Genomic DNA, 27,506 nt, shown 5'->3' with positions numbered 1-27,506 from the left:
TCATTGACGTTAGCAAAACTAGAGCGAGTTTTGATAGTTGGGGTTTTGTTACACTTCAGATTTTAGTTTCTGTGGAATTTGAATAAATAGGTGTTTGTAGATGAGAAGTACATTGAAATTTATTATAAAAACTACAGTACTTTTTGTACAATCTTAGGTTAAAGTTATTAAACTCTGTTGGAAAGCTCAGCCTCCAGATGTTTCATTCTCTCTTTTCTTTCTATCTGCTGTCAAGGTTGCAGTCAACCTTTCTCAGTACGTTAATGCTCTTTACAATTTGCCATAACAGTTGTACTGTGACAGAGGAAGGAGAACACTTAATTCTAAATTCTTTTTATACAAAGAAAAAGTGATATTCTAAATTGAAGCACAGCCTAGGATCTTACGATTCAGTAACTGCTTTCTGCCTCTTGCATCATAGCCAATTATTTGGCATTGTAACTGGAAGTCAGCTGCAGCTCTGTTAGAGTTCTCAGGAGATGCTGGGCTCTCACTGGCTCTTTCATTAGCTCTATAGTGCTTAGGGTGGTGAAGTACATTTTTAGTGAGGTTGTCAACTAGGCAATTTAGTGATATTAAAATGCTGCTTTCTTTTAGCAGTTCCATAGCATAGTCTCTGCAAATACCTTTCCTGTTGCTGTACAAGCATGGCAGCCTTGGTATACCATCAATAAAATAGTCTAGAATTTACCAGTGAAATACTGCAATTCTAAGTTTCAAACACTCAACACTGTAACTAGATTGTATTCATGATTTCTGAATTATTTCTGTCAAACAGTAAGCCAATATAAGCATTAGCATTTCTTCAAGACCATTATGGACTATTACAGATTCAACTTTAAATGAAATACAGTAAATTCTGCCTACTTCTTATGAGCCATTAATAGGCATGCTACATATTGGGAACTGACAAGTTGGGCTATAACTTGTATTAAGTGGATCTTAGAGTGTAGATCCACACTTACTGCATAATTATATGTAAATATCTCATTTTGCAAGGAGAGTGGTGCAGTAAGAATGCTGTACATTTTTGTTATAGTGTGTGACTTTAGTCCCAGTCCTAGTCACTTTCACAAAGCCTGTCTTTTACAAAAATAAACCTTAGATTAAAGTTCTAGCTAATTTAATTCTCTATATAGATCTAGTTAACTAATGCAGTAATTCATATGAACTTGAAGTGACAACCGTGAAATGTGTAAGCAGCATTTTGGGAGGTACCAAAGAACTTTGATTTATCAAACTTAGTATTAAGAGATTTTAGAATTCAGTGACAGATTTATAGTTAATAAAACCAATCAGTTAATTTGAATGCCATTTAAATTTTCTTAATGCCATTAGCATTAAGAAAATTCAGTAGTACCTGTGTATCTAGATTTTATCAGTAACTTGATCATTTTTATTCCATTAAGTTGGTTTCTTGGTTGTGTTCAACTTTAACAGAACTATAAACTGATGCACCTATAATAGAATGTTGAAGGAGGTTAAACTAAAATTGTTTTGCATGTTAATATTAAAGATAATTTAGTTAGTTTACATTTAGTAAAGCTAAGATTAACAGTTTAAACCAATGCTCAAAGAGTCTGTATTCGTACATAAATAAAAATACAACAACAAATGTATTTAATATAACTAAGACAACTGCAAAATACTTCTTCCCCCTAGATTCTACATGCTAGTTAGCATCTTCTGTGTGTTTTGGTGTGTATTCTTATTTCTTGCTGTTTTTCTGTTCTGTTGGGGTTTTGTCTTAGGAAATAGAGAAATCTAATTGACACAGCTGTGTGTGTAGTATCACGTACAGGGGCAATATTAAAAATAAGCATCTCCTCTGTTTCCCCACCCTCAAAGAAAGAAACAAAACAGAAATCTTGTGCCTGTAGTTTTATACTAACCTTATTGTAGACTTTACCTGTTTCACACATACATTTCACTATTTTATTTTCAGATACATAATTTATTGATTTGATTTTTTCCTCCTTCTAGGTTTAAAGAAAACCGTAAAGATGATATTTGGCTTGTAGATGTGAGTATATAAGAAAAATGGGAAGATCTGCTGGTGGAATCAAAAGACAGAATGCACAGTGCTACACCCTGTAGTCAGGCTGCTTCATCACTTGGAAAGTTGTTTGTACATGATGCAGAAAAACTTCATGACAGTAATTCTGACAGGATAGATAAGCAATCTGTCTGCTGTTCAGGGTGAACCAGGAATAGGCTGAATAGACTTTTGAATAGCCTACTGAATAGGCTTCAGTCTATATTTTGCAGTCCTTAAAAAAGAAAAGCAGATTACCTAGCAGTCAGAGGTGATAACCTCTGTTGAGAATTTTTATAGTCCTTCCATTAATTATATCAGCTGATTTGTGTTCTAGACTTCTGTTAGCACTGCAAGATCAAATATATGAGAGCCCTCTGACTTTCCTAAATTATTTGGAAAGATTCAGTGCCCCTTATTTCAGGGACAAAGTTTTTTAAAAAGTGAGCTTGCTTGTGAACGAGGTAACATTACTTTTCTCACCCAAGTATGTTCTGTAGTTCTCAAAACTATATTACCCAGATTAGTGATTTCTGAGTGGGAAAAACCGTATGTCCTAATTCGGAGTTATCAGAAGTGTATAGCAAAACAAAATTCAACTTCTGTTAAATTGTGGCTTATCTTGTTATACCAAAACACTGATGTCTTCTGCCTGTTGACAAATCCATATTCCTGGATAGATTGTTTATATGATCTTTTAAAAAAAATGTTACCATGCAGTCTGTTCCTAAATAAGAAACAATATAATAGTGCAGCAGTTTAATGTATTCTTTTCAAACTTGTGCTTTCATATTAGAAGTAGGACTAACTCATAAATGCTGCTTGTCATGATAACCTTATAACTAACTTCCAATTTTATTAAGACATGCGGAGCACTGTGACTGGAAAATGAGTCTTGCTAATAATATGAGGGTTAATTGTAGAATCAATTTCTACTAATTTTTTTTTAATGAAATATATTTGCTTCTCAGTTTTATGCACCTTGGTGTGGCCACTGTAAGAAACTAGAGCCTGTGTGGAATGAAGTGGGCATAGAAATGAGAAACATGGGTTCTCCAGTAAAAGTTGGGAAGATGGATGCAACTTCCTTTTCTAGTAAGTGTGGTTTGTTTAGAGGTAATTTCATCACAGCCTCTGTTTTGAAATTATTCTTTTTTTTTTTTTTCTTGTAGTTGTTCTGTGTCGTAGCACAAACATGCAAATAGTAATTGTAGAAAAAAATCCTGATTACTTTTCTTTCTAAACGTGACAACTTGCTGTAGTATGTGCCTTTTATCCTATTTGTTTCTGCTTGAGTAGGGAATTCTTCCTGGCATGGGGAAGGTAAAAGCTTTTCAAAGATCTGCTTTTGATATGTGCTGTTATACAAGCACTTTTATGTGGTGTGTCTCTTGGGAGCATCCAGTTTTAGGTTCCTTCTATTACTGCTGGAGGAGTGCCTGTGTTCTTGCTCTTACTCATTTCAGGTAATCGCTCCTGAAACTGTTACACAAAGCCTGCTAAAGTAACTGAATTCATTACATCAGTGATCACTGCTCAGCCGATTTCTTCCCATGTTTCTCTGGAAGTGTCTCCTCAAAAAACCAAATTCAGTGCTTTCAGTGCTTTTTTTTCTGCTGATGCCTTTCATGTGTATTGACCTTTTCAGAGAAAGCCCCAAACCTTTGGTAATTAGGGAAGTGGTTTGGGGAGACGTGAGAGGATTGTTGAATGCAAAACAGTACTTGCTTTGTGTTTGTGTGCTTCTTTATTGTCAATTCACCTAAATCTGTGTTGAACCAGGAGGCTGTTCAAAAGGAAGGTATGGGGAGGAGTGGGGCCTAAGTGACATCTATATGTAATACAATTTTGTAAATACATGTAGTGTTTTTAGTTAATAGCCATTAAATCTGATTTTTCACGTTTGTTGTACTTGCCTAAAATGTTATAGAGGATATTTTTCTCAGTCCTATTCCGGTCACTCCTGTGCTTGGATATAGGAGAGTTTGGTCTTTTGAGATTAAAATTATTTTATCTCAAAGACCAATTTATTGTATATATCTTTTTCTATAAAACCAAATAAATACGACTTCATGTTTCATCTTAAAGATGCTTATTTTCTATAGAAAAATAAGTCTGAAGAATTAGAAGTTTCAAGTTCATGCAACCAGGTAACTTCAAAACTGGGAATAGATTTCATGTTTCTCTAACTTTCCAGTCATTTATATAAAATTCTAAATCATATAAATTGTATAAACTCTTACCCTGAAATATTTGTATTTGTCATCTTGTTACTGAAATCTTGTACCTTATGTCTAGAACAGAATTGGTACTATGGTTCTGTTATATAATTCATTTTTACTTATATAAAAATTACTAAGAGCTGCAAGGGTTCCTTTGTACCCTGGAGAAGTTTTTCTTCTCAGATTTGCTACCAGTTTCATAATGTCTGATAAATCTTTTGAAATATTTTTATACTTTCATTTTGGAAGTGGAAATTTTACATCTGGATATAAAAAAACTAAAGTCAACTCTGCTTAATCTTTTGCAATCTAGATTCTCTGAAAACAAAGTAGTTCAGTCTTGAAAATACCAGAAGGAAATGCAGCTGTAATGTGTACTTGTCACTAGGAGGGAACATGAGTGGTTTGCTCCACATAGTTTGTGTTTCTAATAGGAATATGAAGTAGTGTGAAAGAGCTGAACTTCAGTAAGCTTGTTGTCAGAGAGCTGAGATCACAGGTGAACATACAAATCGTCCAGTAAATGGTGCCTCTGGTAGCTCTGTGGAATGACAATACAGCTCTTGCATCAACAGAGCAGTCACTGCTGTGGTATCAGTTGAATTTTCAGGGGGTTTAGTCTCAGGAGTCCACTGTGTGTGAGCAGAATAGAAATACATCAGACCTGGGGCTGGCACAATTGATGCTGTTTGCCTGTATTTTACTGTATTCTTCATATCAAGAAGTGGAGGTGATGATGTAAATAAGTAATTTCCATTAAGTTGAGAAAATTTTGGTAATTCCCATGGCTGCAGTGTTTAAAAACCGTATTAAAACTTGTCTCTTCTTGTTCTCCTAAGCACACACAAGAACTGTACATGGAGAAATAAACTTGCCAGCTCTTGTGATTGAATGTTCTAATACACATTTTAATGCACTGTAGTTTTATGTAGTAGAGCTGTAAGAGAAAAGGATCAAATTGATCCTCACATGCGTACTTCTTAGAACAGTTGTCTTTAATCAGATGCCTGTAGATGAGCTGCTAGTTTTATTCATTATGCTGTGCAATAAGGTACTTGCACCTGATGCAGGTGAACAACCTTAGGGTCAATTTCTAAACTCTTACTGAGGGCTTTGCACACAAGGCATCCAATATCTGCTTGCTATGGCATGCCACTGGTAGCTTCAGAATGGTTTTGTAACAAGCATTGACTCTAGGTGCTTTTTGAGTGCAGGGATTGTTATTCAACAGGGAATTGCACAAGTATTGCCACAGTTTTAAACTTACTTAATCCTTTTTTGAGATTGTGTAGTTTAACTTGTGGTAAAAACTCAATTTGCTGGAAGGTGTGCTGCTTTAAGCTTTAAGTTGCTGTGTTCACAAGTGGAAGGGTGGTTGCAAGTTGTACTCTACTGATTGATGGAAGCAAGATGGAAGATTTTAAACACATCTGAGGTGGGGGAGAAAATTCTGCAGTTGTCTTATGTTTTGCCCTTTAGTAAGTGGCAGAGAAGTATCTGCTTAGAAAGTGCCTACTTCTGGTAAGGTTCATGACAGTAGACATTTACTTGTGTGAAATATGATTTAAAAACTTTTTTGTAACATCTGCAGTATGATACTGCACTTCTCATTAGCCATTACTCTAGCACACGAGTAGTTAATTGTCTTCTATGTTTCTTTGAATCATTAGCATTTACAGCTCTTTATCCACAATGCTTAATTTTTGCCTCTTATATTTTTAGTCAATTGTATGTGCATATTCAATACATACTGCTTTTGGTGAAAGCAGACCAAGCGTGTCTGTCCAGAGGATTCTCATAACATTTGAGTTGTGGCACATATATTGAAAGGGTATCCCGGGACTCAGCAGCACCTCTGAAAGAATTCCAAATTTTAATGATGTAGCTTAATAGCAGCAAGCTTTTCCTTGAAAGCAAGTAAAGTAATTAATATTGAGCTAATTTCAGTTGTTTATGTGGCTTGAATAGTAAGCCATGTTTAAAGACTAAGATATGAGAGAAAAAAAGCTTTGGTTCACTTTGGCATTTACACATTCCTTTCAGGTATTGCATCTGAATTTGGAGTGCGAGGCTATCCAACAATTAAGCTGTAAGTTGATCGTTCCTATTGAATTTCTATAAATGTTTTCATGACAAAAAATTTAAAATAACCCTGTCCATTTAGAAGTTTCAAACCCATGTAATGTATAGTCCAGTACAATGTCATGTTAAATAAAGACTCAGTAGTTTTGGGTACTTTTTACTGTGGACTCACTGGGGGTTTTAGCAGGTTATTGTTTAAGCAAACAGTGTTCCTGATAGATGATAATTAATCTTGTCAAGTTAGTCTTCTCAAAAAAGGAAGCAGAGATGTTCATCTTGATAATCTTTAAGGATGAAAAATTTTCTTGGCATATAGAGGCATTGAAAATTCCTTTGAATTTCCTAAATCTATATGGATTCAAATAAAGCCTATTTGAATTAGTAAAACTTATTTGAATACTTTGCTAATGCAAGCATCCTACATCCCCTCTCAGCAGAGTACTATAAGCTGACCAACACTTCACTGAAGCTTAATACGTAAATTTAAAAGGTTTTGCAGATTATTTGATACATTTCAATTATAAAAAAGCATTAAAGAAGTTTATATTCTTTCCTTTTACTAGGACTAATCCCTGAGTAGTATAAATGTTGAGTGTGTTGGGTTTGGTTTGAGTGTGGGGTGTTTCAACGTTTTGGGGAGGCTTTTTAATATTTTTTAATAAAATTAAACAAGTGTTCTAAATGATCTGTGTGCTTACAAAGTAAATGCCTGCTGTGCACTAGAAAAAATAATTGTAGAAAAATGTTAAGTATTTCATCAAGTCAGTAAATCACATACTGTGTAAATAAGCATTTATTCCATAATTCCATTGTATTGCATTATTGAGTTTTATATTTTGCTGGCCACTTCTTCTGCTTATCATTTGCTGAAAGGTGACTGCAGTAAACATATGAAGGTTGAGGAATTTTATATGCATGAATGTAGTATAGATGATTGCTTTTCTGTTCTTTTTTTGTCTTTCTATTTATCTAGTTTGAAAGGTGACTTGGCATACAACTACAGAGGACCTAGAACCAAAGATGATATAATTGAATTTGCTAATAGAGTGGCAGGGTAAGTATACTTTTCTCAGAGACTGGGTTTGCTGACTTCAAACTTGTGTGGGAGTTTAAGGTGGGCCAAGACTTATTTAAAAAGAATAAGATATTGAAGTTAAACCTATATGTACTATATGTGTGACTGCATGGGAAACTGGTGCTGAGTTAAAAGTATTTATTTCTAAGGCCACATTTCCTGGCTGTTCTACTTACATTTGCAATTTTCTCTCTCAAATGATGGAGACCTTATTGTGGCCTTCCACTATATAAAGACATCTTCCAAGAAAGACAGAGAGTTTTATCAAGGTCTATACTGACAGGGTAAGGGGCAATGGTTCTTAACAGAAAGAGCATAGGTTTAGAACAAATACTAGGAACAAATTCTCTCCTGTGCAGGTGGTAAGACACTGGAACCTGTTGCCCAGAGAAGTTGCAGATGCTGCATCTCTGGAAGTGTTCAAGGCCAGTTTGGGTGGGGCTCTGAGGAACATGGTCTGGTGAAAGATGTCCCTGTTCATGGTGGCAGGGTTAGACCAGATGATCTTTAAGGTCCCTTCCAGCTAGCCCAGCCTGTGATTTTGTGACCAGTAAAAGGCATGCATGTTTACATCATAGCAGCATTTTGTAGTAAGATCTGAATTTCATATTTAAGTGTGTGATTTAAAGAATATAACACGTTATTTGGTGGGGAGGGTGGGAATGTACTATTTTTCTTTTAGTATACATTAGAATAATAACTTGGGAAAGTAAGTTAATTTGCATTTTGTAATTTTTTTTTTTAAAACAGCAGAAAAAACTGTATGGCATTTTCTTGTGAATTTTTATTTGTTTGGGTTTTGCAGATTGCACAAACTGAGATTTTTCTTTGTATTTTTTTTTTTCTTTTCCAGACCCCTCATCAGGCCACTTCCTAGCCAGCATATGTTTGAGCATGTGCAAAAGAGACATCGTGTACTTTTTGTGTATGTTGGTGGTGAATCTCCTTTAAAGGTTTGATGCTCGATTAAATAAAGTTACTTTTTTGCTATTTAGGGGGCAATTGTAAAAATCTTTCAAAAGAACTGAAATGCATGCTTGTAATAAATTCTTGGGATTTTTTATGTTTATTAAAGTGCTTTTACAATCTTACACCATAAACGTTATCTAATTGCTCTTTGAAGATAAGGTATGTCACAAGGATTTTGTTTGATGAATACTGAAAGTTGAGGAATTAAAAAAACACTGTTTGTATTTTTTCAGGAAAAATACATTGAGGTTGCTTCAGAACTAATAGTTTATACATACTTTTTTTCTGCCTCAGAAGATGTGCTGCCTGAGGTAAGCTGTTTCCATTCCTACTGCTTTCCCAGAAATAGCTTTTTTTTCTCCTCATCTATATAATTGCTGTTTTGATGTCACAGAGATGGCTTCTTACAGTATGTTTGCCTTTGGTAGATATCTAAGTAATTACACTGAAACATGTAATGTTTGAGTCTGTATGGGGAAAGAATACAGCACAAATATCAGTCTGTCATTGCTTTGTTTTGGCCAAATTACTTGTTCAGTCATATTAATAAAATTAATGAAAGGATGCGCAGAACTCAGTGTGGGCCACACAGCTTGCATAAGAAAGTAGATACTTTGATTTTTGCCAATGAAAAGCTCTTGTTGCTCCAAACAGCCATTTCACCAAACACTTTTATAGCTAATTAGGGGGGTTTGTGGCATGAGTTACTGCTGGCACCCTAGAAATCAGAAGTAAGTGAAGAGGTAAGTTACTTACATCTTCTAAAACACAGCTGATCAACACATTAGTCTGCCCGGGGATCAGGCAGTCCAGTCCACTGGCTGCACAATTCCTCATGGCTTTTTTTGAGGATTCTCTGGCAAGGAAATTATTTACAATTCATCACAAGGGTGGAAAAAATTGATATTACTATAGTGAGTCTAACCATTGTTGCTTACTTGTTGTAGCAAAATTAAAAGACTTTTTCATTTATTGTTATCTCCAAGTCTGTCCCATGCCTACTAAAATGCGACTTTGAAGTTAGTTGGTGATTAATGGGGTGAGAACTAGCATAATTTGGTTTGTTGTTTTGGTTTTTTTCTTTTTTTTTTTTTTTTTTAGGCAGCTGCATTTTACAACACCATAAATAGAACTGGCCTCGTTATAAATAGTGTATTGTTAGTTCTCCAAAAGCCTTGTATCAAAAGCTACCTTAATTTAAATACTGCTATTTGCACTTCAGCTCTAGCTGAGCAAGAAGGGTACTGTTCAGTTGGCCAGTAGAAAGTGTAAAAAAGGCTGGAAGTCTTTGAGGTTGTGTGATCACACTGATGTAAACAATGAACTTTTTTCCCCTCACCAGGTAATTTCCCACCTGTGTCATTTAAGCTGAAGTAGTGATGGTATTCAGTATTCTATGGAGAGAAGCAAAAATGTTAAAAAAAATGTGGTTGTGAGTTGTAATGAACTTTTGCACTATGGTGTTCATTGTTAGGCTTTGTTTTGTCACCTTAGGTAATATTATTCCAAGCTTTAGGCATCTTTTACAAGCTTTAAGCTGTACACAGATTGATTTGTCCTTCAAAGATGTTAAATTATGTTTCGGGCAAGTAAGAGAGCAGAGCATCATCTGGGACTACCTTCTTGCTTGTTCATATCAGCTATTGTATTATAAATTACTGCTTTTACCAGAAAGTTAATGCAGAATGACTGAAGGCAAGTCATTTGGAAATGATGCTGTCCTTACTTTTCCAAAACATATCAGTAAATGAGACAATTCAGATGACGTGATCAAAACTTAGCTTATGATGCAGTTCTTTTGTAACCACAAATGCTGTTAAAATTTTAGCTTAGAATGCTAGCAAGCAGTAAGAAGTAGATATATTATTTTTTTCTATGGCTGTTCACTAAAAACATGAGCTGAATAAAATTATTTTGAGTTCCAAGAAGACAAGTTCTACAGTTTATTTTTTAGTACATTGCTGACCATCTTAAATATCATTTTTAGCACAATAAGGCTTTTGTTATTTGTCTCAATTAGATCTCTTTGCAGCCCTGTGTGCTGAAGCTGTTTCTTTTATATTCCCATCAGTCTGAAGCACAGGAAATAGCCCAGATTTAGTGGCACATGTTACCAGTGGTACAATTTTACTCCACAAAATTTAGTGTCCATTTAGTAGAAGTTGCAGTATGACAAGTATGCTGACAACAGCACAAATTGGGAACTGAGAGCATGATTGATAAAATCCTCAAGTTACAATTTCCTGTCTCAAGTCCATGTCCAATCTGTAAATTATTCTTCATGCTACTGCAGATACCAGTAAAAATCATGTTTCTTTTGTGCTTTGTGAGTGCCACCTCTCAAAGATATATTTGTTATCTTACTTTTAATATACAGAAGCTGATGAATTTATCTTAGTAAATGTAGACAGAAAATAAATTTAAGTGTCCTTAGAGATTTTCCCCATGAACTACACGTACATGTTTTCAAATGTTTTCTTTTTGTTTCACAAATCTTTTAATCTTCCATGGATTAATTGAAATCTGACTCTTTCAGTATGTGACATTGCCTGAATTGCCTGCTGTTATGGTCTTCAAAGATGGAACTTACTTTGTTTATGATGGTAAGTAAAAGTGGACATTACTTTAAGACAAGATATTTAAAGAATATGGAGAAACTGGAGGAGTTGGGAGTTTTTGAAAGGTGTGTTTGCATGCTGGAAAATTCCCCAGTTTTAGGATAAATAGCAGCTCCTTCATGAAGGAAAGGGAAAAAAATTACTAGTTCTTCTGCAACAAAATGCAGCTGATTTGGTTTAGCATTACTGAAGTAGAAGTGATGATATTTGCTTTGTGTTTTCAGTAAGATGTAGCTTCCAATATTACTGGAATAAAATAAAATATTATTATTATTTTGCCCGCATTAACGTACTTAGAAAAGTAACTTCTTCCCTCACTGTATAAATTCATCATATACGTAGACTGCTTTACCTGGCTTGTTCAGTGTGTAGGCCATAGAACAGTCACCTGAAACTAGTACTGTTTTTTAACACTGTTATTTCCACAGTGTGTATATGCAGTACATAAGACCAGTACACCTGCCACTTCTGTAAAAGTGTGTATCTGTATATGTGTGTGCATATCCATATAAAAGTATTACATTGTACTCACACTCACAGTTATGTTACATAGCCTGGGCTTATAAGCACACCACTTATTTGCAAAAGCATGTACTCTTGATTCAGATCGTTCTAAATGCAAATTTTCACTTTAAATTGAAAACACATTACTCAGAAGATTATTCTGCAGGTTTAATTTCTTAGGATAAGTAGTACCACAGCAAAATATTTCAGGTTGGCCACCAAGGGTGTTCTTTGTTACCTCATAGAATGGATGTACTTATCTTTCTCTTCAGTTTGTTGCCTCCAGATAAAAATTCACTCTACAGCCTCCTTGATTTGGATTTAATTTTTTTTAATCTCTTTTAGCAAGTCTGGAGAAGGAAAGCTTGCCAGCGAAACTCCTTTTGCTGTGTGGCATGCTTGCTTTTTCCACACCTTCTAAAACAAATTCAAAAGCTGTAATAATTCCTTTAATTTACTTCATAAAATTTTTACTTTTTTGTAATGTACCAGGAGCATTATTGGAATCAAATCATGAAGACACAGTTTAAGAGACTGAATAAGGTTTTATGTGCAACTGTTATGACTGGCAGAAATTTAAAGAGCTCACTACGAGGAAAAAGTTGTAGCAGAATGCACTTCAGTGCTCTGACCTTGCCTGGTGTTTTGGTTTGGGTTTTTTCCTTCTCCATAGTAGGGGAAATGGATGCAGATCAATGGGATGAATTATGCTTGGAGTTGCTTGCTACTACCTTACGGCAGATCATTATTAACCTGAAATTATTGATACTTCTGTCTATACAATAGGATTTATGACAAATTATTTATTGTGCATTTATTCACAGAAAAGGCAACTTACATGTGTATATGTTTTTCTTTTTTACTTGTGATTTAGATCTAATTGATAGTATGTATTAGAATTTAGAATAGGTTAAAACATCAAGCATCTTAAACTAGCCTTCAGTATAACTGATTGTCAGTCATATGTGATTATTTGTTCACTTACATTTGCAGTGCTGCTTAATGCTCCTGCTTTTTCTTGATCTTTCTGTCTCATTTAGGGACTCACAAATACTGCTTTCTGTATTTTTATATCACTGCTTTGTTCAAAACTTGACAATTTATGTACACATACCTCTTTAAAAACAGGGTTTAAACCTGTTCTTTTTGCACTAGGTCACAACTTCTAATATGGTATCATTTATCCTTGATTTAGAAAATAACATCATCATATCAACTTTTCACACTTTTCTGTAATTTAAAATAGCTTTAGAAGTTTTAAAACTTGAAATGCCTATGAAAGTGTGACAGTTGGTCTAACAGTAATAAAAGGAAAATAGGAGAAAAATTAGTGGTTACCTCAGTAGTACTGAAATTGTAAGTCTCTTAAAAAATATAAATTTTTTTTATTTTATTTTAAAATTTTTTTTCCCCTCTAATGTTAGAGTATGAAGATGGTGATTTGTCATCCTGGATAAACAGAGAAAGATTTCAAGGTTACCTTCATGTAGATGGCTTTACACTGTATGAACTTGGAGATACAGGTGAGATGATGCTGCCACTAAACTTTTTGGCATTGTGTACTAAACAGTAAGAAAAATCAAAAGAGTACTAAGGACATGTTTTTAAACTTCAGAAATTAATCAGTATCAGGGTAGAGCTGATAGTGGCAGTATTTTGTTGATTTTGGATTGACCTGTGACTAGAGGTTTCCACTACAGTCTATACTAGTCCATTCCTCACCACATAAAAATTAGTGTGTCTAATCCTGTGGTAGTCACAAAAGTTAGTAGGACTTTTAAATTAAGAACACCTTACATTTTGCATAAGTTGCATATTACCTCTCAGAATACATGCAGGGAATTGTAAAAGTAGATTTAGAAATACCAAATATGGATTGTCCAGATGTCTTACATCTAGTGGATTTAGATATCTTTGAAATAGATGTGGCAGGAAAGGGAGAGAAGCATGTATTGAAGTGGACTTGTCGCAGAAAACTTCAGCTTTTCTTTAGCAAAAGTTCTGCAGGCCAAATGAAAATTTTGCAGCCAGATGGCCTCTGGAAAAGGCAAATGACATGTACTGCTCTTAAGGTGTATACACACTCTGAAGTGTCAGAAAAAATACTGTTAAGTGTTCATTTTTCCAGGCCAGGACATCTTATCATCTATATTCCTTTTCAAAATAATCAACATTGAGTTCTTTGAAGTTTTAATGAATATTGAACATCTCTATTCTTACAGATATTCTTACAATGTAATATTGTTGCACCTACATTTTAAACGGTTATTTACAGAAATGCTGTTGCAAGTTGTTTAAATGTAGCATATTTCTTCCTGATACGTTTTTTGACTAACAATTCCTTAAATTACAAAAAAAAAAGACTTTATTAATACCCTGGAGAAGCCATCATTTACTTTAAAGAGCTTTATGTATTAAATAAATAGTACCTGGAATTTATTTATATAATCTTTTGCAGTCTAAAAGGTCTCCTAGTGTATTCATTAAGTAGCGTCTTAGGGTGGAAAGAAATGGGGGGAAGTGAGAATTTATGTGTGGAAGAAGTGGGATGGGGAGAAGCTACTGTTATTTCACAAGGAAGTATGGAAATGAATCATAGCTCTTGCCCTTAAACCCCTCAGTATTATTATTAGAGGGACTTTCTATTTTTGAGGGGAATGTTTCCTGTGGCATGGTGATGGGTAGGAACTGAGCACTTGGTTGGCTTGGTGGGGAGGGTTTTGAGTGAATTGTGGCATCTGGAGGGAACTGAAAAATCAGACCTCTGGAGCCTTGGGTTAATCTGGTTGATGACTGCACTGTTAACAGATCGCTTTTTTAACTGCACATGCTTGATCTAGAGACACTTTAGCCAGCTTTTTAAACATACTTTTATCTGATTGACCATAGCACTCCTTGGGTTTGGAGGTTTTTTTTCTTTTAATCTGAAAAACTTCATAAAGGAAGTCTTGAAAAAATCAATATATTCTGGTATTGACTTTTAAATTTCTCTGACAGTGTTTCTGATGTCATGAATTCTGGGCTCTGCCAGTAAATTTTCCATTTTTTTTTCCATATTGCTCACAACAGCATGAAAAATAGTCATTATTAAATCCATACAATAGTGATTTAATCACTTAGAATCAGTTTGTAATTGATGCTATATAATACAGGTCTCCATAGCCTCTTATTTAGCTATATGCAAATATGCAGCTTGAGTAGGAAATTAATTTTTATCTGCATTTTCTCCCTTTTATCTTCTTTCTATAGATAGGCTTTTCATATCATGCTAGTGGTGTGACATTAAACCCCATCTTAATTTATTTTCAGTAGCTTTAAGACCACAGCTTGGTCATCTTAAAGAGGCTCTTTGGCTGTGAGGTTTGTACTTAAAAACTAATTCCTGTCCCTGGAGAGTACCTGATCTTCTAAGCTGACATATTTCCCATTGGAGAATGTGTGTTTCTTTTTAAATGGTTTCAAGAATTTTATTCCTTATTTTAGGAAAACTTGTGGCCATTGCAGTCATTGATGATAAAAACTCTTCAGTGGAACATACCAGGTACAGAATTGAGTATTGGTGACACTATGGGAGAAATGTGCTGGTGTGACATGGGAGTTTGGAAGTTTCTTAAGTATTGAGAAATATAGGTTAAATTAGTGGGTTTAACTTGTAAATGCTCTTTAATTTCTGACTAAGTGTACTGACTTTACTTAATTTATGGCTTGGTTGAAGCACATGTGAGTTCACTGAGATGGTGGGAGTTCTCTATCACTCTTCTGCCGTTCATTAATGAGATCACAGGAGCAAATGGTGAACTCATAGCTTTTAAAAGCTACTGTGTCACCTTGTAAACATAGACAAAAGTGTTTGAGTTGACTTTGGATGACTTTGCAATGAACTCAGTGAGGTTAAACAAATGACTGTACTTCAGTTCACTCACATTAAAAATTGAGCTAGCAATCTTATATATTAGTTGTGAGACTTTAAAGAAGGAATGTTTTTCCTGGGGTTGGAGTTTGCTGAGGAGACTGAGAGGAACAAGACCTTCACTTCTCCCTTTCTGTTTGCATATACAGACTAAAATAATGCTGTTCAAGTACTGTGTATGCTATTTTCCTTTAGGAACTAAGCAAGATGAACAAGGTGTTTTTGTTAGTCCTTGTTGCTGATGAGGTATGAATTGCTGCTTACTGGGGAAACCTCAATGTTTATTGTTTGTATTTAGAAAGAGTTTATCCTGGATTATCAATGCCAATTTTTTTCCTTCCAGATTAAAGTCTATTATTCAGGAAGTTGCCAGAGATTATCGGGATCACTTTCACAGGTAGGCACACATGGTACTCTGATGTTTTAGCTGGACTTCTGCATTAATCTTTCTAAGACAGCAGTCACTTTTTTTCTTAAGTGAAAAATGTTACAGTGCCTGCTTTTATATTTTTATATGGCTATTTAATGGGACCATTTCATTAACTGGCTGTGTTCTAGATCATCACTTTTTTTGAATTACATTGCTGAGTGTGTGCTCTTGTTGTTTTCAGTTACAGGAAAAATATTTAAGGAAGAATTCTTGCATTATTCATTTTCGTAATTTTATTTTTAACTGCTTCTTTTACAGGGATTTCCAGTTTGGCCATATGGATGGAAATGATTACATTAATAGTTTACTGATGGAGTAAGTAAATTCTTTTTTGAATATTCTTTCTTTTGTGTTTGTTACCAAGTGTATTTAATTGAAAATAATCTTACAAAAGATTCTGGGCTTTCATGATTTAAAAAAAAATCACTGTCATCAGAATTCAGCCTGTACCATAGTAGCAATTATTTGTTAAATTAAACTTAATAAATGTAATAATAAAAATTTAATGTTAGACGTTTGGTTTGCTGACTGGCAAAGCTTATCTTTTAGGTCTGTTTGTTAAATTATGGTTAGAATTGTGAGGCTTTAATTCTTGATGTATTTTTAAGACATGCATAGAAATGCACATCTGCAGAGCAGCATAGAATGCATGGAAAATGCTGTCTGCACTTGATATGTACATGGTAAATTTTGAAATATATAAGTGGTTTAACAAGATGCTTGACAGTGTCCCTGTGATCTTTTTCTAAAAGATGCACAATTAGAGAGTTGAGTTGCTTGGCATTTGTAGATAACTACTACTTTTTCCTCTGGCCTTTGGAGTTCTGAAAGAAAGGAAAACCAGGAGCCAGTATTATAACTCTGTAAGTTTTCCAAATCCATTTCTCAGGGATCAAAACATTCATTAAGCATGTGTTCATGCCCCTAAAGATTCTAGGAGCTTCATGTGGATCCAAAAGCACAAGGTGTGTATTTTTTGTAGAATGTCCGTAGATTAACACCTGATTTAAAAACAACTGTCTCTCCATTAAAATTATGTGATTTGATTGAGCTAGTGCTTTATAATTGCCAAAAGGCTTCCTCACTTGCTTCATTTCTTTTCCTGTTCAGGCTTTTATGTCTGTCTGCTGAGCTGTTACCTCCTGTTTATCTGTCAGAAAAGTGTTTGGTTATTTGTCTGGGCAAATGGGGAAGTTATTTTGCTGATTCAACAGTGTTACTCCCTTCTGCTCTGCTGAGGATGTGCATAGACGTAGGGGAGGGAGATGAGACATGGGAGGAAGGAAATGAATGGACAGAACTGCCTCTTGGAGTGGTGGTGACCTAGTGACAAGGTCTGTTCAGCTGGCTTGATTAACTGAATCTGCAAAATGCCTGATTTTATTATTTGTCGTATAAAGTTCTGCTAAAGTACTTACCCTGGTAAAGTTATGGTTCAAGTACTCAGCAACTTTTAATTATTTTCTAAACCCAGTGTATACCTTTCAAGCATAAGTAGGAATTTGCAAAAGAATGCAGCAAAGTATGTTCAAAGTAGCAGCTCTTCATGTGGTTACATGAATACTTCGGATTAAAAACAAGAAGTACTGCAACTGTTTTGGTTTGTCACCAGATGGCAGCAAGAGGAAATAGAAAAAAATCAGAATAATGAGAAATGTATCACAAAGCACTTTTTTACTGTTCTAGATGCACAGGGGACGAAATTCTGTTTTCTTTACAAAGGACAAAATATTGTATGATTTCTGGGGATAGAATTAGACCTTAACAAAAGTACATTTATGAACTTGGCTGTAACTTAGTAGACATTATAATTCTTCTGTCTTTTCAGCAGTGTATAGACATGCTTTTGTTGGATTAGAAATGGTATATTTAAAACCATGCAGAAAAGAAGAAATCAGAATATTATGTATTTTAATTAAAATACATAATTTTGCCTGAAGTTATACTTAAAAATGCTTCTCAGTATTTTACTGAAAGCAAAAATACAGTTTTTTATAAGCTGAAGTGTATGACATCACTATAGGTGCATGTAGAACTTTCCTCTGCTCTTGAAAGTAACACTAAATGTGCTTTTGTGAACTTCTGTGTAGCATCAAGAATCTGTATATGGATGTAACCTTTCAGCTGCTCTACAACTAACTCCAAGAACATCAGTTATCAGACTGTTAAATGCAACAGGAACACTGCATACAATTAATAAAACTTGTTCTATTTTGGCTGGGAGGTCATATTTTGGGAGAAATTGGCAATTTGTTAAGATGCTTGCGAAAACACCTGACTTGGTTTGAGTGCCTTCTGCTTAGTTTCTACAAAGAAGAAATTCTTTGTCCCTAGTAAGAAAAGAATAAAAATTTCAAGGGAAAAGTTACATTTAGTGATTCTTATGTTGCAGGTTGCCTTGGTATACAAAGTTGTGTTATTTGGGAGTTTTTTCTAACGTTCATTTAAAGCATGGCATTATTGTGTTAATCCTGTAATTGCCCTTATGTTTTTTGAGGTGCCAGCATGCTTTCAGCTTTAGTGCTGGGAATAGAGACAGCACCTTAAAGTGTTCAGCTTTCTAGAAGTTCAGAAAATTGTCAAATATTAAGTATTAAACTTTTTCACTTTTAGGTTTGCATTTGAATTAAAATCAAAACCAAAAATTCCACCTAAAATGTGAGAAAAATTAGTTAGGGTTTGCATTTGAATTAAAATCAAAACCAAAAACTCCACCTAAAATGTGAGAGGAAATTTAGGATCATTTTAGTGAGTCCAAAGAAAAATGGGCATCTTGAGTAAATAACCAGTATTTTCATTAAATAATTTACTATGAACTGATAGCAGCAGATAAAACTGAAATCATCATCAATTTCACATGGATTACAAACATACATGGATGGGACACTATTAGACAAGGGTGACAACATAGGAAAACAAGGTTTGCATTGCTTCTGCTGTGAAGAAAGTACTTTAATTCATTACTGACAGAATTGTAGAAAATTGATAAAACAGGAGATTTTAAACTTGTTTTTAATGTATTTAAATCTTTCTTTTCACACAGTGTAGTTTTGCAGTATTAAAATTTTTTAAACCTGATCTTATTTTGAATTTAGTGCTACAAGGAACAGAAGATTAAACTAGTTTGTGTCCAGAGATAATTTCTAACATTTTTTTCTTTTTTCTTTCCAATTATAATGTATTGCAGATGCACATAAAGGTTAACTGCTGAGTAATAATTCTTTAAAAACTCTGTTCCTCATAAGCCAGATCTAAAAGAGCTGTAGAAAAGCTATGCTTGGCATGGTTTATTCTTTTGACTTGACCAGCAGTTTGATTGATAAAGGTGATCAGTTACACAATGGTTTTGTGGGATTGAATTCTTGAGTTGCACTTCTGCCTTTGTGAACTTAAATACTTACTGCATTTCATATACAAAACTGCTATTTGTGATCTCTTAGTATTTAGAAAGGTGTAAGGCACCTGATTTGCAGTTGCTCTAGGTATGTAAAATGCTGTAAGCTTCAATAGTGTCACTGGCACAGATGTGAAGGAAAATAATGTTAATGAGGAACATGCCCATACCATTCATGTCCATACCATACCAGGGTGAGTATCTTCCCCCTTTTCTCTTGCTTTCTTGTTTTTAAAGAATTATTGTGAAGAACACATGTGCAGTGAGGATTAATGGATTCTCTTTTTAAATGATCTAGGGATTACTTGAATTGGAAAGCTTTGTATGGTAATTCTTTAAATATATAAACTATTTGTTTTATGTTTGCAGTGACTTGACAATCCCTACCATTGTTGTATTGAATACCTCCAATCAGCAGTATTTTCTGCCAGATAGGCACATTGAGAGCACAGAAGACATGGTTCAGTTTATTAACAATATCCTGGATGGTACAGCTGAAGTAAGTCTTCATAGTGTGTTGGAATATATTGGCTAGTATTATTTCTTTAGGTGCTAAAATAAGGGAAAAAATGGTTACTCTGATAGTTATGCATGTGTTTAATATTCCTGTCCTGTCTTACTGTCTTGGGTGCAGTCACTTAATATGTGATTGTAAATTCTGGAGTCGTGGCTGTTGCATGTTGTACAAAGCAAGCTGTCTTTTGTTTATAGCATAATGTTTGCTGGCTTCTTTTGATACTCCTTTTACTGGTGCAGTTGTAAATGGAGACATTTTTATTCATCTCCTGGTTTGGATTAAATGCATTTGCTTAAAATTTTGAATTCTAGTGCATAATTCAACTGCACTCTTTCTTTTGGGAGGAAAATTAATAAATCAGATAGCTGGAAGAATTACAACTTGAGATTCAGAAAAAGTATTATACTTGCTTTGAATGTTAGAAATGGCCACAAGCTTATTCCTCTCTGCTCTTAACTAAAAAAGAGATGTTTTTTGTTAAAACAATGTTAATAAACCAATTGGAGTTGATAATTGGATAAATTGGACAGAAAGCTATGTTGTGTGGATTAGGAAAGATGTCATGGAGCAGAATTTCATTTGTGCTTCTGGGGAAAGAAGGCTTTCCCATGAAGGAGAGCTGATAGCTAATAATTTGGCTGCCTCATGGGAGAAGCCTGTTTTTTGGTTTGAGTGTATATTGAGTTGACTGTATGTTGAGTGCTTCCTGTGTTAGCTGAATCCCACTTGACATTATGCCAGCAGTTTCAGGTCATTGGCTGGTAATGGCAAATAATGCAGAAGATACTTGGGGTATATGGGAACTTCAATTTATTTAATCTGACTGGTTGATGTAGAAACATGATACAGGTGGATTTATGTGCTGTTCAGGACTTTACTGCTCATGCTTGCAGTTGCAGTGTGAGGGGTATTGCTATAATTTGGTGGTTCTTTATTCTTGAATTCTCGCTTTTTTAGTGGTTTTTAAGTGCATTGAGTTACATACAAATAGAGTCTAATAGATGTTGATATCTTTCAGGTTGAAACAACAAATCTAATTGGTTTTCTGTCTTTTTTTTTTTTTACTGGAGACAAATCATTTGTGATGCCTTGTGTTTGTTGCCATAGTGTCACTTAGGCCTTTCTATCTTTTGTTTGCAGTATCTCAGCTAGAGTGATTAAAGGTCAGTCTAAATTCATATCTCTGTCCAATACAAAAGTACAGAATATGACTTCATTTAAGCTGTCTATATTTAAGGTGTCTGTGGACATAAAATGGCACTACTTCTCCATTCTCTGCCCAAGAAATTGCAGAAATTTTGCAACTGTTGAGAAATGAGAGTCTTCAAAGTATGCTTGTAAACAGCTAATAGGATGCAGGCTTTCTGAGCCAGAGAGGAGTTTCTGAGAAGTCTGGTATTCCCCCTGCTCTTTTTTGGGAAGTGTTGGATTGTTCACCTGGACTTGATTGTTTAATACTCTATAGGTAACTCTTTGTGAGTCTTCCTCATCTTTGTGGACTTTCTTTGCTATTTGAGTGGTCTTGGTTTGATCACATGCTGATGAGTTGACTTTCAAATACTTTCCCTGGCTACTCAAGGAAAGTAAAAACTGGTCAGACTGCCTTCTGATTTGTGTAGCTGTTTTGAACACTGCTCAGTTAGGGGTCAGTGTAGATACAGTCTGTCATTGCTTGACACAGGTTTTATTTATTACACCTTCATATCTTCACTTAGTTCTTAGATTTTCCTAACTGTGCTGTCATAATCCATAAGTGGATGTTCAACAGCTGCAGGAAAGTGCAGAAGAGCTCTGCAGTTTTACCATTGTTACATCGAGAGGGTTGCTAGTTTTTGTTAGTGTTTCTTTATGGTAAGGGTGAGAGTGTCAGCTCATTGTCCAAGTTGGCACTGATTGTTTAAAATAATTGTGAGAGATTTTTTCATGAGAATATTGAATAAACTTTGTCCAAGCTTGGCAAGATGGAGTGTCTGGGCATCTTGAGATATAAGAATAATTACTTTTCATTTCCTTCTAAAGGGACTTAAGATTGCAAGGTCTGAAGAATGAACTTTTGGAATCATAACTGAAAAATGTCAGCAGTTTTGACATGGTTCCATTTGAAATTTCAGGCACAGGGTGGTGATGGACTTCTGCAACGAATCAAGAGAATAATCTATGATGCCAAGTCTACTATAGTGGTAAGTTTTATTTTTTGTTGAATTAGATGGTGCCCTTGTCAGTCAGGATACAAATACTTTCAGAGGGTTTTAAAAATATTTTTATATTAATTGTTTTATATTGTATATATTGTATACATATTATATGTATAGGTTTAAGCCAAATGAACTTCTTGATTAAAAGTTTTAATAATACGTGTGATAAATATTTAATTTATCTTAGTTTCTCCATTTTTCACTGCTCTTCTCTATGCCTGACATGTATTTTAAGGGATAGAAGAGAAAGAATTCAAGATCTTTTACTTGACCCTTTTGACATCCTTTCCTGAAACTAGTACTTCACTGTTCTGAGGAATGTTACATTTTTAGTTTAATTACTTAGAGCATAGGGGAGTTAAATACTACTAGTTGTGTAATTTGAAAGCAAATATTTTTATCATCTTTTTCATGTTAATTATGCTTAACAGAATTATGTTGGGAAGATGTAAACAAATGCATTTCTTCATTTGTCCTACACAAGCAAATAAACTCGTGCTGTGAATTTAAGTTGAAACTCACTTGTTTCTAAATTATTTTCTTCCAAACTTATGTGAAAGTACAATATTTAGCCACCAGTTTCTGAAATCATAAATCATTCTTCCTGTACCATTAAGCTACTCCTCAACAGGAAGTTCTCTAGAATTTTTCTGCAGACTAATTTTTGAGAACCAGACATAAGTAAGAGATGAAACTTTTTTCTTCAAAGTGTTTTTTGACATTCTTAGCACAGTTGTTTCTTTAAAGCTTCAAAGAATGCATAGGATATGCAGTTGGCATGTAAACATTAACTATCCCAAAGCAATATTGTAATATTTGAACTTCTGTGACATTTTTTGTGAACTTATAGTAGAAATTTTGAAGCTGAGGACTCCTTTTTGCCATTTTTGCAGAAGAAAGCAAACAAATTAACCTTATAAAAAAAGACCCACAAAGCAACAACAATAATAAAACTCAAAACCCAAACAAGAAGCAGAAAAACCAAAATAACACATCCATTAGGACAAGAGGACACAGCCTTAAGCTGTGCCAGGGAAGGTTTAAGTTGAACATTAGAAGAGGTTGTTGACAGAAAGGCTGACTGAGCATTTGAATGGGATGCCCAGGGAGGTGATGGGGTTCACCATCCCTGGAGGTGTTTAATAAAAGTCTGGATGTAGTGCTGTGCTCTTGTTGGTGGTGTTATGTCATAGGTTGGGATTGATCTGAAAGGTCTTTTCCAACCTAGTTGATTCTGTGATCCCTGTCAAAAACACTGATTCTCATTTTGGAGGTTTTTTAAATAAATACACAGAGTGTATTACATTACAGAGAAGTAATGCAGTAACTGAAAGTCGTTTTTGCTTTCTATTTCAACAGTCTGTGTTCAAGAGTTCACCACTGCTGGGATGCTTTCTCTTTGGGTTACCCCTGGGGGTCATCAGCATCATGTGTTATGGAATCTGCACAGCTGATACAGAGGGAGAGGTATTTGAGCATGAGGGAGCTAAAAAGGAAGGTGGTGATCGAGAGCTCACAGACGAAGGCAGTGAGGAAGATCAAGAGGAGGAAAAGAATGGAAAATACACAGAACTTTCAGATGGAGAGCTTAAACAGAAAGACATTATGGAAAAGAAAAAAGACTAACTTGTTTAGCAAGAGAATTCTCTAGAATTTCCAAATAGACTTATTTATTGGCGGTTGTCATTTATTATCTTCATGAAAGAGGACCGTTTTATCTGCATAACGGTAGTTTTGACTTGCATGTATTCACATTTTCTCAGAAATTGACAGAAACAAGATGGATGTTCTTAGTTGTCCTTAGTAGGTTAACAAAGAGCAATTTAAACTGAAGAAATTTTCCGGTACAGTTCTACACCATTTTTGTAAGAGTTTTGAATTGTTCATTTCCAGGACAGAAATAATGTTATGCAACTTTACCATATGTGATGAACTGCTACTAATATAGCCCAGCTATGCATTCATTCATATAAAATTATAGCTGAAAACAAGGAAAGGTTAAGAGAGCTGTAAAGTGTTTTAGAGCCTGATAGCTGAAGCCAACTTAAAAGTTTTCTAAGAAGTCACATGTTCTACCTATTGCACATTATTATGGGAAAAGCAAAACAAAACCAAAACAACAAACTTTTCTATTTCCTCAAATTAAATGTAAATTTTTGGGAATTGGAGGACTGTTCTACCATGTAATAATATAATTATTGGCAGTCAAGAATGTTAACTAGATACAGGATATGGGAATTATAAGCTAAGTTAAGTGTTTATTAGTGCTTTAGCAGCTAAAAATATTGCAAAATTATGTTAAAAACCTTTTAGAACATGATTGCCTGCTAATTACTTTCTGTGAGTGCTTGCACACTTAGAGTGCAAAAGATCTGTAAGTTTTCTGAATCTGCAGCACAGCTTGATAAAGGAAGACACCGCTATGAACACCTTCTGACTATTTAACTCTCTAATGACAAGCTTTTTGAATGGTGAATATTTATTTTACAGTGTTTACTTGAGATTGTTGTATATCTTTTGAGATAGGTAGTTTTGTTTCAGACTGTTATCTACTGTGAAGGAGAGAGTTAATGGAGCTTAATATTAACATTGATAGAGATTGATCAGTATAAAGCATTTTTGTTACCTGTTTCATGATAAAAACCACTTTTAATACAAACCTGTGACTGCAAAAAGGACTAATTAGTATGTAGAGCTAAAACTCTCCAACAATAAAGCAGCCTTTGGCATCAATGTCATGGAAAGTACCACAAAAGCAGATCTTACATTGCTCCTCTTCCAACTATTCATGCAGGAGTTTTTCCTTTATTTTTTTCTCTTTTTTCCTTTTTATTTTTTTTTAGGCTATATTACTGTATGATAAAAAAAATGTCCTCCTTATAAGGCAGCTTGATCATGTAAGAAATTGCTATGCTATAGCACTAAATTAAGGAATTTTAAATAGTAACCAAGAGTAAGCTTAAATATACGTATTTGAGTAAATTTGATGACACTGTAGAATCAAAACCAGGGAAAATGTATTACATTCTTTTCCCCTGTGGAAAAGAAACTTGTTTCTTCTGTTTAAGTAGCTTGATAACAGTTGGTGTCCAGTTGCTGTGCAGAGTACCCTAAGTAGATCTCTGACTTGAAAGATTTTGATTATCAAACAGTATAAACACCATGGAAAGAGATAAGGAATTTTTTTTGCAAAAAATCCATGTCTGATTATGAATACAGACTTTTTCCTTTTTGGAGGAGATATTGTAAATGAGGTCATAGAACACTGAGTAGCAGGTATCTGATAAATTTTTTTTTTTCCCCTTTTTTTGTTTTCTCTGTTTTCTTTCTCTGAATAGCCTTTTTTAAATTTTTATTGTTATAGCCAGTTGTACATAGTGACTTTAGTTTTCTTGCTTTTTGTTGATGTTTTATTATTTTGATAGAACCTTTGAGAGGTGTAGGTTTAGCATGTACATGAGGAATAGGTGCTTAAAAATGTGTTTAGAAAGGATTTTTTTAAATGGTATTGAGCTCCTTAGCTGTTTACTAAAAAGAAAATTAAAAATCACATCATGGAAAAACTGTAAATTTCTTTGGACTTCTGCACTACTCAGTGCTGATAGTCAAAATGTAGGACTATTAAGACAGTAGTATGTTTACTTTGTCTCTTAAGATTTCAGTACAGATCAGTTGCATATTTAATGTTGGCTCAGGCTGGAAACCTGCAGCTTTTGACTTCATAGAAAACCTGAAGTGGTCACTGGAACGGTGCTGTTCCTTATCTGAAGTGTAATAAAAAGGAAAAAAACCCGAGTTCTGCTGCACTGCTATGAACTGTTTCAGCATGGAGCTTTGTTTTTTTGTGGTTACTTTTGTTTGTGTTGATAATCAGTAGTAGCCAGCTGACTTGCTGGGAAATATTCTGAGATGTGGACCTGAATAATGATAAATACTGTGGAAGAAACAGATGGCTCTGGGATCTGTTCAAACTGTAGCACTTAATAGCTGGAGCAAGGAGGAACGCCTGTATGTTGGTCACTTCTGAGCTCTAATACCCATCAGATGTGCACTGAACTGCTGAAAATCAGACTTGAAATGTACTGCTGTTTTCATCAAATCCTTTCCCCAGCTACACTGAACAAATCATGGGGAGAAGAAAGGGGGACAAGTCATAAACTTGGTGTCAGAAGTGACGTGATCTGAAGGTGTTTGCTGTGGTCACTCAAGTAATCTAGAATGCTGTGTGAGGAGGGGCATTTTATTTCTTCAGTCTCTAGAGGTTTCTTAAAGCAACTTCCCTGTAATAACTTCGGATTCATAAAATAATGCTGCTTTTTTTAAGTCAAGTGTAAGCCTTCTGTTTTTCTGTAATAAAAAGGATTTAAAAGAGCTTGTTTCCTTTGGATTAATTTACAGTGTCAAGCTTAGATGTTACATGTTGTCTAGGAGGCTGTTCCCTGGGAGAGTAAAGTGTAAGTGTACTTTAGGCCCCCAGTCATGCAGTGCAGAAATACAGCTGGTATTCTGCAGGATTTTCAAAATAGTCTCTAGGGATAGGAGGTTTGTATTTGTTTGTCTGTGATTTAGTGAGCACTCTAGCAGTATAACACAACTGAATTTCTGAAAAAGAGATTTTAAACTACCAGACTTTCAGGAGTTTCTGTAGTAAAGGGAACCTGAGTCAGCCTGTCCTAGCTTACATTTCCTTCTGGAAGCGCTTGAGTAGCCTTGGCACTTGGACGTGCACAATCTCATGCTGCTTCATGGTTTACCTGGGCTGCTTTAACAGCCATTGTCCACACTGTGGTGCTCACTGCTTAAAGGACAGGAGGATGGCACTCTCAGACATCTGATGAGATGAACATGGCACAAAAGTGCTTAATTCTCATTAAGTACTTAAGTAAAAAGTTCAGCTTGCTCTGTTTTGGTCCAGAACTAATTTACCCTGTTCCTCTTTTGTCAGCATGTTTGGAGAAGCAATTGTATTTGGAGGAGTGGGAGGGTGGAGAATTGAGCCAAAAGCTCAAGTCAGTGAAAATGGTGCAAAACCAGAATGTATTTCCCTTAAGCTTTTGAAATCTGCTGAGCCTACAGATGTTTCAGGTTGTATTATCCTGTGCTAGACTGGTACTGTCTCTCAAATCTCAGGGAGCAAAGCCACTTCCTGCAGTATTGTTTTCATCACTGAGCACATCTCTAACACATCGAATCACACGGAGCTGTGGCATCTGACATTGCTGGAACCAACAAAGACAATTTTGACAGTATTGTGCTGAATGCTTTGCTGGGCTCCTCAGAGGTTTTCCTAAGCTGCCTAGGCACTGTACATGTTCCTGAAACAATTCTCCGAGTTCTGGAATTTTAACCATTTTAAAGGACTATTGCGACTATCCTGTATACAGTTTACTGACAAAAAGCACCATTTAGCAGCTGATGTGAGCTCTCCTGTTACTGTCAAACTTCCTTCTGCTTAAACACTGAGGAGTAGAAAAATGCAAGGATAGCCAGGATACATAGACTACAAGTCTTTTACATAAAGCATTTTTAAAAGGAGAATTGTGGCTTTCAACAAT

The 27,506-nt window shown here is 34.9% G+C and overlaps 1 protein-coding gene across 1 annotated transcript in view; it reads left to right on the top strand.

The window, feature by feature from the left end:
* The window catches only part of TMX3 (thioredoxin related transmembrane protein 3), a 29,412-nt gene extending 3,090 nt beyond the window's left edge, over positions 1-26,322 (top strand). The window contains exons 3-16 of the mRNA XM_056483908.1: positions 1,984-2,023; positions 3,007-3,130; positions 6,301-6,346; positions 7,313-7,393; positions 8,268-8,367; positions 8,617-8,694; positions 10,920-10,986; positions 12,930-13,028; positions 14,989-15,046; positions 15,759-15,812; positions 16,104-16,160; positions 19,609-19,738; positions 21,868-21,936; positions 23,311-26,322. Of these exons, the coding sequence (XP_056339883.1) occupies positions 1,984-2,023; positions 3,007-3,130; positions 6,301-6,346; positions 7,313-7,393; positions 8,268-8,367; positions 8,617-8,694; positions 10,920-10,986; positions 12,930-13,028; positions 14,989-15,046; positions 15,759-15,812; positions 16,104-16,160; positions 19,609-19,738; positions 21,868-21,936; positions 23,311-23,577 (1,270 nt within the window). The 3' untranslated portion in view covers positions 23,578-26,322. The remainder of the gene's footprint in view (positions 1-1,983; positions 2,024-3,006; positions 3,131-6,300; positions 6,347-7,312; positions 7,394-8,267; positions 8,368-8,616; positions 8,695-10,919; positions 10,987-12,929; positions 13,029-14,988; positions 15,047-15,758; positions 15,813-16,103; positions 16,161-19,608; positions 19,739-21,867; positions 21,937-23,310) is intronic.
* The last annotated feature ends 1,184 nt before the right edge of the window (positions 26,323-27,506 follow it).

This window comes from Oenanthe melanoleuca, chromosome 2 (genome assembly GCF_029582105.1).
Source record: "Oenanthe melanoleuca isolate GR-GAL-2019-014 chromosome 2, OMel1.0, whole genome shotgun sequence".
Lineage (NCBI taxonomy): Eukaryota > Metazoa > Chordata > Aves > Passeriformes > Muscicapidae > Oenanthe > Oenanthe melanoleuca.
Note: the sequence above shows the minus strand (reverse complement) of the source record. Positions and strands in the feature narration are given on the sequence as shown.